Raw genomic sequence first — 16227 nt, 5'->3', positions numbered from 1 at the left:
CCATAGTCCACACCACATCACACTCACACCAACGCACGCACACTGCTCCAAATTACCACAACAACATTCATGGCACATTAACAGTTATGAATGCAACATAAGTCATGCCTAGAGTTTAACTATATAATATATGCATATAAGTGATGCATGGGCATGCTGAACATATAATAATATCGAAATTACAATTAAAATTAATATTTTACTCACAGACTTGACGACAATCACTGTGGCGGCTGGGCGGAGGAAGAAGGCTGTCCCGGCTCACCTAACAATTATATTACAATTATTTAATACAATTGACTCAATACAATTCAAGAAAAGACCAATTACGTCTAAGTCGTCAGAAAATCGTGAGTCTCCCTATACCTAGGACCTACCCAACTGCAAAATGGCTCAAAACACACTTCTATATTTACAATCCATATATCCACAGCTCAATCATATCACACAGCCCCTCACAGGCCCATCAAATCAATCATCCATCACTGAATGTAATATTTCAATTTAATCCTTATAATTGACCATTTTTGCAAAAACTGCCCAAATAAGCTCTAAAAATTCTAAAACTTTGCCCCGCGGTCCTTAGCAATATTACTAAACTATTGCAAAAAGAATCATAATTTTCTAAGCTACCACGAATATTCTATGGATTTTTAATCCTATTTAAGCACTAGAAAATTACGAAAAAGCAAGGTTCGGGTTTACCTTTGCCAATTTCGACTTGAGGCAGCTCGGGGCGTCGACAATGGGGCTAGCCAAAACCTCGTCCAATTCGGAGACTTTTCCAGAGTGCAGTGCATGCGTAGGAAATTCTGAACCGGACAAGCGTCGAATTTCCGCGAATTGAGGATACCTACACGAAGCCCATAACACGGGGGTTAGTACATAAATTTTTCAGAATTTTCTAAGCTCATTTAATGTTCGGAAAAACATTGCGAAGTTCCGTGGGACCCACCGAAAAACGGTGTCGGAAAATTTTGAAATTTATATCCCCGCGAAGCTCTCAACCTGTGGAGCACTCTGGTACTCTCGGTTTTCTCGTGGGATTCGCGATTTTCGAGAAATCTAGCCCAAAAGTCGAAATGGGCTAAAAACTTCCCGAGCAAAAATTGGACAAACCGCTCGATGGATTTCGGCGTTCTTGGTGTCTATGGAAAGCTCTCGCCGAGTAGATGATTTTAGACACAAGACCCGGTCCAATTGGTGGCCGGATCGGCCGGATTTTGGCCGGGGTCCTATCCCAGAATGGAAGTGGGAAATGATTACTATGGATTTTGTGACTGGGTTGCCTCGTACCACGCTGGGATATGATTCGATATGGGTAATTGTAGGCCGCCTAACTAAATCAGCTCATTTCTTGCCTGTGAAGACCACATATTCTGTTGCACAATATGCCCGGCTCTATATTCGAGAAATAGTCAGATTGCATGGAGTTCCTGCTTTCATAATATCTGACAGAGGGCCCCAGTTCACTTCTCGATTTTGGAGGAAGTTACAGGAGGCACTTGGCACACAGTTGAACTTTAGTACCGCTTTCCACCCTCAGACAGACAGACAGTTCCAAAGGACAATCCAAACACTGGAAGACATGCTTCGCATGAGTGTTTTGGATTTTGGAGGTCAATGGGATGATCAGCTACCTTTGGTAGAGTTTGCCTACAACAACAGTTATCATTCCAGTATAAGGATGGCACCCTATGAGGCATTATATGGCAGAAAGTGTAGGTCTCCTCTGTGTTGGACGGAAATGGGAGAAGCGAAGGTGCATGATATAGACCTAGTGCAATATACTTCAGAGATAGTTTCTTTAATCAGGGAACGATAGAAAACAGCTTTCAGTAGGCAGAAGAGTTATGCAGACCCCAGATGGAGGGATGTAGAATTTGCAGTAGTCGACTATGTATTCCTGAAGGTTTCTCCGATGAAGGGAGTCATGAGATTTAGAAAGAAGGGCAAGTTGGCACCTCAGTATATTAGACCTTTTGAGGTTACTGATAAAGTTGGAGCAGTTACCTACCGGTTGGAGTTACCACCCAACCTTTCTCATGTTCATCCTGTATTTCACATCTCCATGCTCAGGAAATACATACCTGATCCTTCTCATGTGCTACAGCCGAATGTAGTAAAGCTGAAAGAAAACCTGACGTTTGAGGAGCAACCTGTAGCCATAGTGGACTACCAAGTGAGGTAGCTAAGATCAAAACAGATCTCTATGGTTAAGGTTTTGTGGAGAAGTCAGTCAGTAGAAGAGTGCACCTGGGAGTCAGAGCGGGACATGCGTAGCAAATACCCTTATCTATTCAATGTGTAATTCTGTATTTTATTCTGCCTTGTTTAAAATTCGAGAACGAATTTTCTGTAAGGGGGAAAGAATGTAACACCCCTAATTTTTAAATTTATTATTTTGTGGATAAATATTAATATTTTATTTTATTTAAATTTTGGGAAATTATTTGAGATTTTTCGGGTTTTAGAAATCGGGTTCGATTTTCCAAAAATATAAAACTTTGATGATTTTTAAAAATTAATTTAAAAACCACGTGGCAAAACTAAAAATATATTTGGACTCTATAAATTTTTCTGAATTTTCTAGAATTTTTTCAAAATTTTTGGGCCTCGTTTTTTGTCCCAAGGCAGAGTAAAAATTCAAAATTTTGTATATTGAAATGGACAGGCCGAATTGAATCGGACCAGATCAGACCGGTCGAATCGAACCGGATAGCTCCTTTTCTTCTTCCTCGACCCCTCTTCCTCTCTTTCCCATTTTCTCTCTCCTCCCTCCTCCCCATGCTTTGCCGCCACCCGACCCTCCCCACCTGCTGGCCACTGACCTTCCCCCACTGCCGGCCTTCGGTGGCGAAAAGATCTTGTGAAGAGACGCGATCGCGATCGCGCGTTCGACTTCGGCCAAAATCCGGCCGATCCAGCCACTGTTTGGGCTGGGTCTTGTGTCTAAACTCATCTACACCTCGAGAGTTTTTTATAGACACTAAGAACACCAAAATTCATTGAGCGGTTTGCCCAATTTTTGTCTGAGAAGTTTTAGCCCATTTCGACTTTTGGGCTAGATTTCTCGCAAACCGTGAACCCCAAGAGAAAACTGAAAGTACCAGAGCACTCCACTCGTCGAGAGCTTCGAGGCAATATAAATTTAAAAATTTTTCGACACTGTTTTTCGATGGGTCCCATGAAACTTCGTAGTGTTTTTCCGAGCACTAAATGAGCTTGGAAAATTTCGTAAAAATTTTGTACTAACCCTCGTGTAATGGGCTTCGTGTAGGTACCTTCAATTAATGAAAATTCGATGGTTGCTCAGGTCTATGAATTTTCAACCAGACAGATAGGCTATCAAAAAAGTCTTGGAATTGGATCAAGATTTTGGCTACCCCACCATTGTCAGACGTCCCGAGCGCTTCGCCAGGGTCGGAATCGGCATAGGTAAACTCGATTGGGAGGGGACACAAGAGATTTTTCGATCTCAATTGGATTACACTAAGGATTAGCCATAAGCCCTTACCTTTTTACATTAGTTTTAGATGAATTAACGAAACATATACAAGAGAGTATTCCTTAGTGCATGATGTTTGCGAATGATATTGTTCTGATAGATGAGACACGAGAAGGAGTCAATAGAAAGCTAGAGCTTTAGAGAAGTACTCTAGAGTCGAAGGGTTTTAAGTTAAGTAGAACGAAGACATGATACATGCATTGCAAGTTCAGTGAAGGCCAAACTGATGATAGGGAAGGAGTTAGTTTGAATGGAGTTGTACTGTCCCAAAGTAATCACTTTAAATATCTAGGCTCAGTCCTTCGAGTAGATGGGGGATGTGAGGAGGATGTTAGTCATAGGATTAAAGCCGGATGGTTGAAGTGGAGACGTGCCACAGGAGTTTTATGTGATCGTAAGATTCCCAATGAGTTGAAAGGAAAATTTTACCGTACAGCCATACAACCGGCTATGTTATATGGTAGTGAGCATTGGGTACTGAAAGAGTCGTATGCATCTAAGATAAGAGTTGCAAAGATGAGAATGTTAAGGTGGATGAGTGGCCACACTATACTAGATAAAGTCTGTAATGAGAGTATTGGAGAAAAGGTAGGAGTGGTGCCAATTGAAGATAAGTTAAGAGAAGGAAGATTGAGATGGTTTGGTTATGTGAAGCGTAGACATACGGAGGCTCCAGTTAGACAAGTAGAGCAAATTAGGTTAGATGATATAAAGAAAAAAAGGGGTAGACCTAAATTGACTTGGAGGATAGTAGTATAACATGACCTAGAAGTATTACATATTTCTGAGGATTTAACCCAAAATCGTTTAGAGTAGAGAAAGCAAATCCATATAGCCGACCCCAAATTTTTGGGATAAAGGCTTAGTTTGTGTCTTGTGTGTTTAGTGTTTGAATTAGATTAGAAATCCGTAAAATATTCATGGTAGCTCAGAAAATTATGATTCATTTTGCATTAACTTAGTAATATTGCTAAGTACCGCGGGGCAAAGTTTTAGAATTTTTAGAGCTCATTTGGGTAGTTTTTGCAAAAGGATCAATTATAAGGACTAAACTATAATTTTACATATTATGATTGATGACTGTTTGGATGAGCCCAGGAGGGGCTGTGTGATGTGATTGAGTTGTCGGTGTATGGTTTGTGGATATAGAAGTGCGTTTTAAGCCCTTTTACAGGTTGGGTAGGTCCTAGGTATAGGGGAGACTCTGCCGGATTTTCGGCACGACTTATGACATTTTTGGTCTTTTTCTTAGTTTGTATTGAGTCAAAAGTATTAAATAATTATAATAAAATTGTCAGGTGAGCCGGGACATCCTTCCTTTTACGCCTTTGCCACGATGGATTGCGGTTAAGTGCATGAGTAAAATATTAATTTTAATTATAATTTCGATATTATTATATGTTCCAGCATGCCCATGCATCACTTATATGTATGTATCTATGTAGTTAAATACTAGGCACGTTTTACATTGCATTTATAAATGTTAAAGTGCCATGGATGTTGTTTGTGATAATTTGGAGTAGTGTGTGTGGTATAGTGTTGGATATGGACAGGACGGGTAGACACGGCTTGAGTTCTTCGCTGGGACCCCGTATTGGTTTATTAAGCGAAAGTCATTTGAGTTCTTATTTGTGAGAGGTTGGATTAAGAGGGCTGTATAGGGAATCAGCTCCCATATATTTATGGTTTGACATTACCGGGTGTGTGAGTGCTCCAAATTACCTTTTTGCTATTATAATGTGAAAATATTGACGATGTTGCATTTCACTTTACAGGGTACTTTAGTTTTAGATAGCTATAGAGATTATGATTAAAATTGATATTTTACTCTCTGAGTCGAACGCTCACTCCTGTTCAATATTTTTCTAGGCTACAGGAGGATCATTATTGTGGTTAACCTGCTTTTCTCCTTCGCAAGTTGTCTATTCATGTTTGTATAATTCTGTTAACTCTTAGAATTTTCGCATGTATTAGAAATATTTATTTGATATGGGTCTGCAATATAATTTGCCATGTTGGACCTGTGAACTTATTATATGCATGTATGTTGGACTGAATGAGGGAGCTGAGCTCCCATTTGACCTTATGTTATTATGAGTATGTGGAGGGTGCGCTGAGCTCCCCAATTGATTATATATTGTGTTTACAGGTCGGGTGAGTCCAAAAATCCTCATTAAAAGGTCCATTTTATGGCCGGACTCTGTCCGATTGATTTCTTGAAATTGGGCCCAAATGGGCCTTAGAGTTGGGTTGAGAAATAGTTAGGCTTACTACGGACCTCGGGGGCTTTAGGCTGGCTCAGGTCCTAGTGCCGGTCCGGCCCATAGGTTGGGTCGTGACATTTAAAAAAGTAAATTAAAATATTTTTAAAATTATTGTTTTCAACAAAGATATTTTTTATGTTGTATAAAATATTAATAATTAAATAAATTAAAAATAGATGAAAATATTAAAGTATTTGATGAAGTATATTTTTATAAACTTTTATTTTTTTTAAATAAAAAATAAGTATTAAAATATTAAAATATAAAAACTAAAAAATAATTTACTTAAAAAAAAATGACGTTGGCAATCAAACCAGTCGATTGAATTGGTAAATTAAACTTTAAACCTATTTAAGTATATAATTTAAATTAGATAAAGAGATAATTCAGTTGATTTGATAATAGAATCATTGAATCAATATAATTCGGTTAATTCAGTCGATTCAATCATTCAATAGAGCAAAATTCTTTTAGGTATTTAGCAAAATGAATTGAACTCAAAATCTTAGAAATATTTTTAAAATCAAAACTAATTAAACTAGTTTGGTGTGTATATATATATATATATATATATATATTTTTTTTTATAAAATAATATGTTTATTTATTTTCAATATATACTTTATATTTCATAATAATACACATTTGTAGAAATTTTTATATATTATATCACTTGAATATTTTTATATAAGATTAAAATTTATGTAAATATAACTTGATAAATATTAAAATTTTGATTTTAAATAAGTAAAATTTAATTGGTTATATTTATCTATTTATTTATATTAGTTGGTCTTGTTTCGAGTTTGCTAACTTTCGGTCTCTTTAGGACGTTGGCGGCTGAAGATGTTCTCAAAACTTTATTGACTCGCTGCACCCAAGTCGGCAATTCTCACCGTATAAGCAAAATTTATCCACGACTAGATTCTGGACGTAGAAGAATATGCAATGGTTAGGATTCAGCTATTTTAATACCATATTGAATTTATATATGTCCTCAATTTTTGTCGTTAATTATATATATGCACAGAGTTATGCAGAAAATGAATCCTGCATATGAGTGAAACCTATCTATGTTTAGGATGTTACATGCACTGATGCCTGTTTAGGATGTTACATGCACTGATGCCTATGGGGAGATGACGAGAGGGGGCCAATAATAATGAAGTGGTGGGGATTAACTACTATATAATACATGTCCTTATAATTTCTTTATCACCTTTTCCCTACTTTTCTTCTCTCTCTCTCTCTCTCTCTCTCTCTCTCTCTCTCTCTCTCTTTCCTGGTGATCCTGACCTAGCTATTCGATAATTGCATCACCTACTGTCTCTCTGCTCAACAAAAGCTCTTCTCCAATATCGTTTTGAAGATTAATTATTAGATCACAAAATTAAGAAAGAGGAAGAAGATCATCACTAGAAGAAAAGAAGAGGGCTTGTGGGGGAGAGATGAGTTCGACTAATATGGGAAGTCAATTTGGAGATACTACTTACACCAAGGTGTTTGTTGGGGGCTTAGCATGGGAGACCCAGAAGGAGACCATGAAGAAATACTTCCAACAGTTTGGAGAGATCTTGGAAGCTGTAGTTATCATAGACAAGAATACTGGAAGATCCAAAGGATATGGATTTGTAAGTTTATTCTCATCAGTTTTTCTCTTTCCTCATACATATATGTCTATATATATTGTTAATTAATAACCCTTTTATATTTACATGATATATACACAGTTAAAGCATATTGAACTAACTCATAGATCTGATAATAATGGGATGTGCTTATATTGCAGAAAGATTTGAGTGTATTTTGTTATGAATAAGTTGATAAGAAATATTGCTTTGCTTTATCCATTTTTAGGTAACTTTTAAAGAAGCAGAAGCCGCCAGGAGAGCTTGTGTGGATCCTGCGCCTGTGATAGATGGAAGGAGGGCAAACTGTAATCTTGCTTCTTTGGGTGTCCAAAGATCTAGACCTTCCACCTCACAACAATATGGTACTTTCTTCTTGCTTTATTCTCTTCTTCTTTTTCTTTTTCATCTTTTTGGAAATTTCCCTATTCATTTTTTTTGGTCTCGTTATTATCGAAATAATCTTAGTTATGAAAGGAGAATGAAAGAATCCTTTCTCTGATTTTCACATACATACTGATGATGAGAATTTCTTGTGCTTAAGTAATATGTAATTATTTGATGGAGTTTGATTGTCAATGAAAATCAAAGCTAATACAATTGAGAAATATATTTAGGAGGGGGCAGAAACTTTAGGGTCATGAAATCTTTCCACGCAGGCTTTCAAGGTGGGGTTGGGACTCTACCTTTTCCTTCAACGCCAACTCTTCCACATTATGCCATCCAACAAGGAATCCCCTTCACTCTATATGGGTAAGCTTCTTTTTTCTTTTTTTTTTTTTCTCCTAATTATCAATCTCCCATGTGCATTGCCAGTTCACTATATACTCTTTTGACCAAATATATATATATATAATTGAAACCTCGCTCATTCTTTTACTTTCCAAATACATTTATACACTACACTAGTTATATCTATATGCATGATCAGTAATTTGTGTGATACCTTCATGCATGAATCATGATTACTAGCTACAAGTTTGACCATTGTCACGTGCAAGAAGCATGCTCATGTGAAATTATCACATGCCCATCCGTAATGACTGGAAAATTTTTGCTTAAACTTGATTAAAACAGAATTAAGATGTATGAGCTATATATTATAGCTAGTATTAATTTCATCTGCATGACTCATCATTAACTGCTTTCCATTTTCTTCTTTGTGCGCATGTGAGAGTGTCATTTTGTGGGGTTATAATTGCTAATCCTTCATTAATCCATTTTTTTTCAGGTACTCTCCCAACTACACATGTCCCACGGTTTGTTCTGACGCCTACTCTCTATCGGCTGGTTTTATTATAATTAGTTCAGGCCAATTCTCAAGAAGAAGAAAAAAAAAAGATCTAATTGTATCCTAGATAGGCAACTGTCTTGCATATAATAATTAATTTCGTTTTTGGGTGTTTTTTGTATGCAGAGCTACTATGGCTCAAGTGGAGGAACAAGCTGCCATTATCTTGTATATGGGACAGTAGCGAATGGCACAATTGCTGGTTCAAATTCAAATCTCTACCCATACATGCAATATGGAGTAGGGTTCGATTTCCAGTATCCTCAACCCCACTTCCAGTATCCAATTGTTGCTACATCAGGTGTCCCACAGCACTATAGCCCACCAGTGACTCTGAATGCCATCCCACACTCTCAGGCCACAGCTGGTCTGTGACTCTGAACATATTCTAATTCCTTGTAGCCAATTTCCTAATATATACTAATTAGGCATTAATTGCATTCAATTTTGCAGGACCAAGTGTAAGCACAGCTCTTGCTGCTCCAACTGTTGCTGCCTTGTCACCACATTACCCTTCTCAGACAAATTCTCTACGGCCCATCAGTAGCGTTTGAGCTATTCTTGCTTAAACATCTTGACTACTGATCTTGGTTCCTCTCTTCTCCCTCTCAACTCCATATAGCTGGCTAGGGACTCCTTACAATTCTCTCCTCTACGTATATGGACCCATGGCAGAATCTTATTTCAGTCTTTAACCATCTGTTAAGAGGGGATATTTAAGTATTTAATTAGCCATTTTTGGATAATATCTTCATCACATGAAGCAATTTGTCTAAGATGGGTTAGATTAGTTAGACGATACATAGAAACAAGTTCATAGAATGGGAAACAGTACAGGACTGTAGCTCACATTCATTAAATCACCCTATAACATCCAGAAGCAGGGTGGGTTTTTAACAACATTCACTGGGCATGGAATGCCCAACTAAGGCTGTTTTTGCTAACATCAATAGGGCAATTTGCTCTTGCAGTTTGCACTCACTTCTTACATATCCTCTCTTCTCTTTTGGAAAGGGAAGATATTCTTTGGTCATCATTAATTTAGTTGCATTTGATTCTTGATCAGTTTTAATTGTAAAGAATTCATTGTGGCTAAACCATTGGGGGTTCTAGCTCAATTTTGACAGAAGAGCTGTTTTTTTTTTTCAAACCTAGAGCTCATGCATGCTTTTGTGAAATTCCCACTTGGAGTAAGTGTTGGTGTGTTTCTTTTTCTTTACTTGTTATATACCAGTTAAAGCTGAGATAACCCGAGGAGATATTTTGGTCCGATCCTTTGGTTTGTCCATCTAACCCACAGCCGTTCGTGGTTATGGCTAAAGTTGATTTTTCACTTCTGGTATGCTACTGCTGCCTTCTCCATCTCGTCAAGTCTCTCTCTCTCTCTCTCTCTCTCTCTCTCTCTCTCTCTCATGGATATATTTCTAATGGGAGATACATATATTTTATACTTGTCAAGTTTGGTTTACAATTCCTTAGATATGTAATCGTTTGTGAATCTGAAGTTTGGTTTGTAATAAATGGCCCTGTTGTGCCACCAGTTTAGTGTCTCAAATTTAGCATTTGAAGTGACAAAGAGTCTTAAAATTAAAGGACAACAACTCCCTCATGGAGAGACAGTTGTTTTGTGGGATTTAGGCCGAGGGAAGACTACCCCTCAGTTGTGTAGTCTAAGCACTATGGAACTGTAATAAATTAAAAAAAGAAATTGTATTGTAGTCATTTCTATTATTTTACAAATGTTTTTCACCGCTTGATCTCTGATCGATCACTCAATAAACTTGGTACATTCTCTCTCATTAGACTACTACGATTATGAATCAATGTTGACCACATTTGGTTTCATGCAAGACAAAGAAAATATTCGTAACCAATGAATTTTAGCTCAATGATATTAGAATTATATCAAGAATTGTAAAGTATTGAGGTCAAATCGTTATCAGAACCAAACAAATCAAAAAATAAAGAAAGTTAGTGAAATATGATAGTCTAGGACATGAAACAATTTAATGTAAGGAATTGAAGGCGTAGGAAGATATTGCTTCGAACCAAATGCTAAGCAAGTTGTCAAACTGTTAGATCCTCCCTCTTCGGAAGATACAGCATCAGCTAGTTTATATTCTTCTGAATTTCCTACAAGGCGTTAATGAAGTAGCAAAAACAAAGAGCATTTTTATTAATTATGACATCCAAGAGAAGGCATGATCGTTGTTACCTCATCTCTCTGAAGAAACTCAACATTTCAAGGACTCGTATCTGTGGCTGAGTATGGATTAGCATAGGCAAAATAACTAAAGGCAAATCTTGAGACAATAAGAGGATGTAGCAAACAAGTGCCCCAACAGCTAAGTTGCTTCATGAAGGATGATATTTACATAAGAACAGATTGAACTTGATCGCCTCTTGAAAATTCTTATATGCAAATTATTATAAACAAAAGAGCATTTGAAAAATGCTGAGTTTCACAAGAAGATAGGGAATATATCCATTTCAAAAAAAAAAGGATTACTGAAGTTCATAATGTCATCGATTTCGTACTTAAATGAATCCAAGAATAGACCAAGAGAAAGCCCAGCCTTCCAGTAGTTAAACATGGTTATAAGGCTCCTAATATTGTTGAGCAAAGGAAAAGAAGCCCTATACATAAGGGCTCCAATCCCTTCCACTACTGCCACAGCAAAAGCGGCAGATAGAATATCCCAATCACCCGTCTGACCAATAACAGTAGCAAAGGCAGTTGCACAATAAAATCCCACCAAGAAAAAGAGTAATTTTATTGGGAGATTTTTCCTTATCTCCTTGATTCTCGCAACTATCCTGGCCTGCAAAGTTTGGATGGCCCTAACCAATCGTGTTCCACCACTAGTGCTATTTGAAGGAGAAGGATCCAATCCACTATCTACACTACTCCTAACCTGCCAGGCTATCTTCCTGCGCAATTCAAACAAAAACTGTAAATAATATTAAGCAATATATGTTAACAATAAAGCCTCGATTAATCTTCTATATTCTTAGTTCATTCCATTAAAGAAATAACAGAGAACTCAGACTACTATTTTCTTTGCTGAAAAAAAAAAGATGAAATAAAAAATATTTTACATCCACTTCATTAAGCATACTCTAAAGTTTACAGGAAACAATGAGTTTATAACATGTACATTTGAATTGAGGGTACTTCTATTGATCATCGACCACATGGCCCCCGAGCATGTATGAATGCACATGAACTCACATGTGGCATGCAATTAAGGGTATATTAGGAAGTTGAGAACAGACTGATAGGTTAAAGGAAAAAGAAACATGACAGATTTACTACAGGAACAAAGCAACCAAGTCCAAAATTTACGTTCCACAATTTTTAATTTATCTTCTGCTGCAATATGTCCAACCCAATTCATCATAGCATACCATAGATAAGGGTCTAGTTACATGTTACTAATATCCTAGCAGAACAAACAACCAAAAGCATCAACATTATAGAGAATCGGCAGGGTAACTTACCTGAAATTTTTGTCCCAATATGGTTTAGCAAAATAGAGATAAGAACATTGAGAATAGAGTTTCTGGCCAAAGGGATGAGCAGCCTTGTTAAAACATGCTGTGCATCTTACAGCTAAAACTCTAGATCCGTGACACTCTTTATATAGAAGCTTAGCATTTCTTGGATGGTTAGGAAATGTCATTATAGTTGCCATTGGCTGCAGATATAGAAAGTTGAAACCTGCAAAGTTAGAATAAAGATTTTATGCAACAACAAATATTATAATAAAAGGAATATATATTCTGTGTTGTTTCTGAAACACTACTTTGGCTCTCTCTCTTTACTAAAATATATGCAGTAGAAAATTTAGGATTAATATTTTTGTCATACAGCATACTTAAAGTACAGTTTGGAATGCTTTCTTAGAGTGGCTTGAAGTTTGTATATTATCATGATGAAGCAGAATCATTGGGAAGAAGCAAAAATATCTAAAAATGAAAATGATTTTCTTCTTTTTACACGAAGTAAAGAAAGATTTAAAATACACACACAATAACCTATTGCTGAAAAACAAATTTGATAATGTAAAGTTTAATTTCAGTGCCAAGTGCCAACTCAGCAGATAAATAAGGATTTTGAGCTAGTTTACAAAGGAATTTTAGAAAGGTTTGGCCACACCAAACAAGACAACACGATCAAGGATACAATATGTCACTGACAACAGCAACGCCACAGGGGCAACCCTGGAGGCCCTCACAAACAAATATATAAAGGCCTTCCAACCCCTAATCCAGGTAACTAAAACTCTCTCCAGTCACTTATATTTTCTTTCCCTAAACCCCTATCTTCTAAATTTACCATCAGAGTGGGCCAACGGAACAGCTCTGATGCCCTCTTTAACTTTCTCCTATCTTGCAGGATCACCAGATCAACCCCTGGCGAACAGCCCTCATCAATAATGTAAAATTTAATTCCAGTGCCAACTCACCAGATAGATAAGGATTTGGAGCTAGTTTGCAAAGGAATTTCAGAATGACAGTCAAATATTTAACTTTGGTTGTGCACAAGGGGCAAAATAACAATGAAAAGACTAGAAAAAGATGCGCATCAATCCGGGTTCCCTAGGCCTTAAAGCTTTAGCTCTTTTTTCCCCCTTCATTTGATAAGTACGCTAATGCTCTCAATTAGTGAGTATCTTATTTGAAGAAACTGGCACAGCTGCCAAATGTTTTTCTGAACCTTACTATTCTTTCTAATTCAAAAACTTTGCATCACTTCTAATGTAGAATGGGAAGATGGACATCCTAATCCAATTTAGGGATTATATTCCACATAAAATTAGGAAGTTTAGTATTTCTAATAATTAGGAATTTCTATTATTATTATTATTATTATTATTATTATTATTTATGAAAGTATTTAATTATTTAGGAATTTTGTGGATTTGGGTTTCCTAGTTAGGATATGTATTTGTATGTTCCTAATTAGGTTCAATCCTAAAGTTACTAGTACAATTGGTGTCCCACATCAAAAACAATAAAATAAAGAGAATATAAAGCAAGAGGCAGCCATGTAACGATCAGGCTCCAACTACTAGAGGAATTGTCCGCTTTGGACCAATACCAACAATTTTAGAATGACAAGAAAATGCTTAGCAAAATTTTTCAATCGATACACACAATTTTAGCTAGTTAAGCCAAACGGAGGGTATTTTGGTCATTTCCTCTTCAGAGATGATTTTTGACGAACTTGTCCATTTATGTAAATAAATTATATGACATAAAATGTGAATAAATATTGTTAAAAATTTAATTGAAATTAAGTAGACAAGAAAAGAAAAAAAAAAGGATAAAATTTAATTGAAATATGATTTGGTGATCCGACACACTGTGTGGCATATCTTGCTCGGCTACACTGTAGACGGGTAAGGGGTATCACAAGCCATGCCAAATTAGTTTAAGCCATTTTGGTGGAGACAACTCCAAACTTAAGAATTGCTATCGATAGTCATCCACACTCCTGGGCCAGTAAAATTTCACATGATATCAGATCATATCACAATCTGGGACCTGAAAAAAGCATGATAGGCAATGAGCCAAACCCAAGTGAATCCATGTTTTAGCAAAAGAACTAGACTTGTAGTGCCAAGCCACAAAGAAGAGGGCCAAACTCTAGATCGGTCACTACAGTCAAGTGACAATTGAACCTATAAACTTGAGTCAAACTAAATTGACTTAAACTATTTTGGTAGAGATAACCCCAAACTCAAGACAATTACCGAGCCGATACTCATCCACACTCTCAAGACAAAGTAAAATTTCACAAATATTATATATTAGCTTAGATTTTGTTATGACAATTTTATGAGATCAATATAATTTGAAAATTAGTTCTCTTTTCCCTTGTTTTGCCTTTGTTGTTGTTTTGGTGCTACATCAACTTGATCATCAGTGCCCAATGCTAAATGCAACCCCTCACCTTAGTAATGGAACTTTCAGCTCCAAATTGTTGTGTACACTGTGAAGTGAATATCCAAACACTACCATTCTATGTGTATGATGCACTTGTAATGTAAATCTGATTGAAACATCCAAACCCTGTAGTGGAGCAAAACTCACATTCTAAATACAAAAGAATATCCAAAACTCTGCTTTATTGCTATTGCTGCTTCAAGAACATGACACACTGATTTAGAAAAAATGCCTTTGCATCAATAGCACAACATTTGAGCTGATTCAATACAATATACAACAACAACAATAACAAAGCCTTAATTGCAAACTAGGTGGAGTCAGCTATATGAATAATTTTTCACCATTCAGCTATCTTTGAAATCAATTCCACATCAACATTCAAAAATTGTAACTCTTTTAATATAAAAAAAAAGAAAAGAAAGGAAAAGACAATTACTAACAGGATTACTCTCACCATGGGCACCTCATTCATTTCAGTGCCCAGAGAACTAGAACAATAATTCGCAGAAATAAAGACCAAATTTACAACCGTAAGAATAAATTCTTCAAACCCAACTTCTAATCAACTAAAATTGTACAGAGCTACCTAGAGGGGTTCACGTTTTCGTATTATTGAAATTTAATAACTAGTTAACTACTATGACAGAAAAAAAGAATAAAAAGAAAAAAGAAGAAGAAGAAGAAGAAGAAGAAGAAGGCTTTTGGTGTGAGTAACTTGAATCTAGAATCAATTCAGCTCAAAATATGGCAAAATATAATTGAATTTATGAGAAGAAAAAATGATAGATTTCTTCTAAAATCGAAAAACTAGCTAAAATACTTTCAGATACAGAAAATGAAAGAGAAAGAGAGAGTAGATTTACTTCACCTAAGCAGACTGATCTCTTGGTTCATGACTCGTAAGAGCCCCGCAATTGACACTAGTTTTCTTCTTCTTCTTTTTTTTTAATTTTTTTTATCTCCTTTGCCTCTTTATTTTTTCTTTTATTTTTTTCGTTTAGATAATTGCATTTTTTTTTTATTTTTTGCATTTTTAATTAAATATCTGTTTTACATTATTATTTGACCGACTGATGTAAAATTATTATTTTAAACATATTATTAAATTTTTTTATGTAATAAAATTTTAATTTAGAAATTATTAAAATTATTTTCCAAATTATTTAATTTTAATTTAAATTTAATTAAAATTAAATTATATATATATATATTAAATTTAATATATTTAAATCATAATGATACAAAACAATATATATCTTCTTGGGAATTTAAGTCAAAAAATTACAAAAATAGCTTGTCTCTCATTTAAAACAAAAAAAAAATCATTTAAAATTGAAATTAAGCAATTATAAAAATTTCTTTTAAGAAAATAATATTTCAAGTCTCCTTTGACATTAACAATTATAATGCAAATTTAATTTTCAAAAAATATCATTTTTAATATAATTAAAAATATATTTTAAAATTATTTTAATATTTTAATATTTTATAATTAATATATATAAATTATTTTTTTAGTCCAACAATAATATCAAATAATATATATAAATTTTTTACAATATTCCAAAATGCAAATTTCAT

General features: G+C 35.4%; 2 protein-coding genes across 11 annotated transcripts; one reads left to right on the top strand and one right to left on the bottom strand.

Annotated features, from left to right (window-relative positions):
- Positions 1-6997: 6997 nt before the first annotated feature.
- On the top strand, positions 6998-9245 carry LOC110668299 (probable RNA-binding protein ARP1). Its single transcript, XM_021829492.2, has 6 exons — positions 6998-7403; positions 7630-7765; positions 8018-8153; positions 8632-8659; positions 8818-9058; positions 9145-9245. Exons 1-6 carry the CDS (start codon positions 7221-7223, stop codon positions 9243-9245), a joined length of 825 nt encoding a protein of 274 aa, XP_021685184.2. The 5' UTR covers positions 6998-7220.
- A 1832-nt stretch (positions 9246-11077) lies between these two features.
- LOC110668303 (ycf20-like protein) lies at positions 11078-15596 on the bottom strand. 10 transcript variants are annotated; one of them, XM_058128467.1, is made up of 4 exons: positions 15515-15591; positions 14651-14769; positions 12193-12412; positions 11078-11622 (listed from the first exon to the last, which is right to left on the bottom strand). In XM_058128467.1, exons 3-4 carry the CDS (start codon positions 12384-12386, stop codon positions 11154-11156), a joined length of 663 nt encoding a protein of 220 aa, XP_057984450.1. In that variant the 5' UTR covers positions 12387-12412; positions 14651-14769; positions 15515-15591; the 3' UTR covers positions 11078-11153. The 10 variants fall into 10 exon arrangements, with proteins under 10 accessions (XP_057984450.1, XP_057984454.1, XP_057984451.1 ...); XM_058128471.1 differs by having other exon boundaries at positions 12193-12389; XM_058128468.1 differs by having other exon boundaries at positions 15510-15577.
- Positions 15597-16227: the final 631 nt, after the last annotated feature.

This window comes from Hevea brasiliensis, chromosome 10, assembly GCF_030052815.1.
Source record: "Hevea brasiliensis isolate MT/VB/25A 57/8 chromosome 10, ASM3005281v1, whole genome shotgun sequence".
NCBI classification, from domain to species: domain Eukaryota; kingdom Viridiplantae; phylum Streptophyta; class Magnoliopsida; order Malpighiales; family Euphorbiaceae; genus Hevea; species Hevea brasiliensis.
This window is presented reverse-complemented; position numbering and strand designations above follow the sequence as displayed.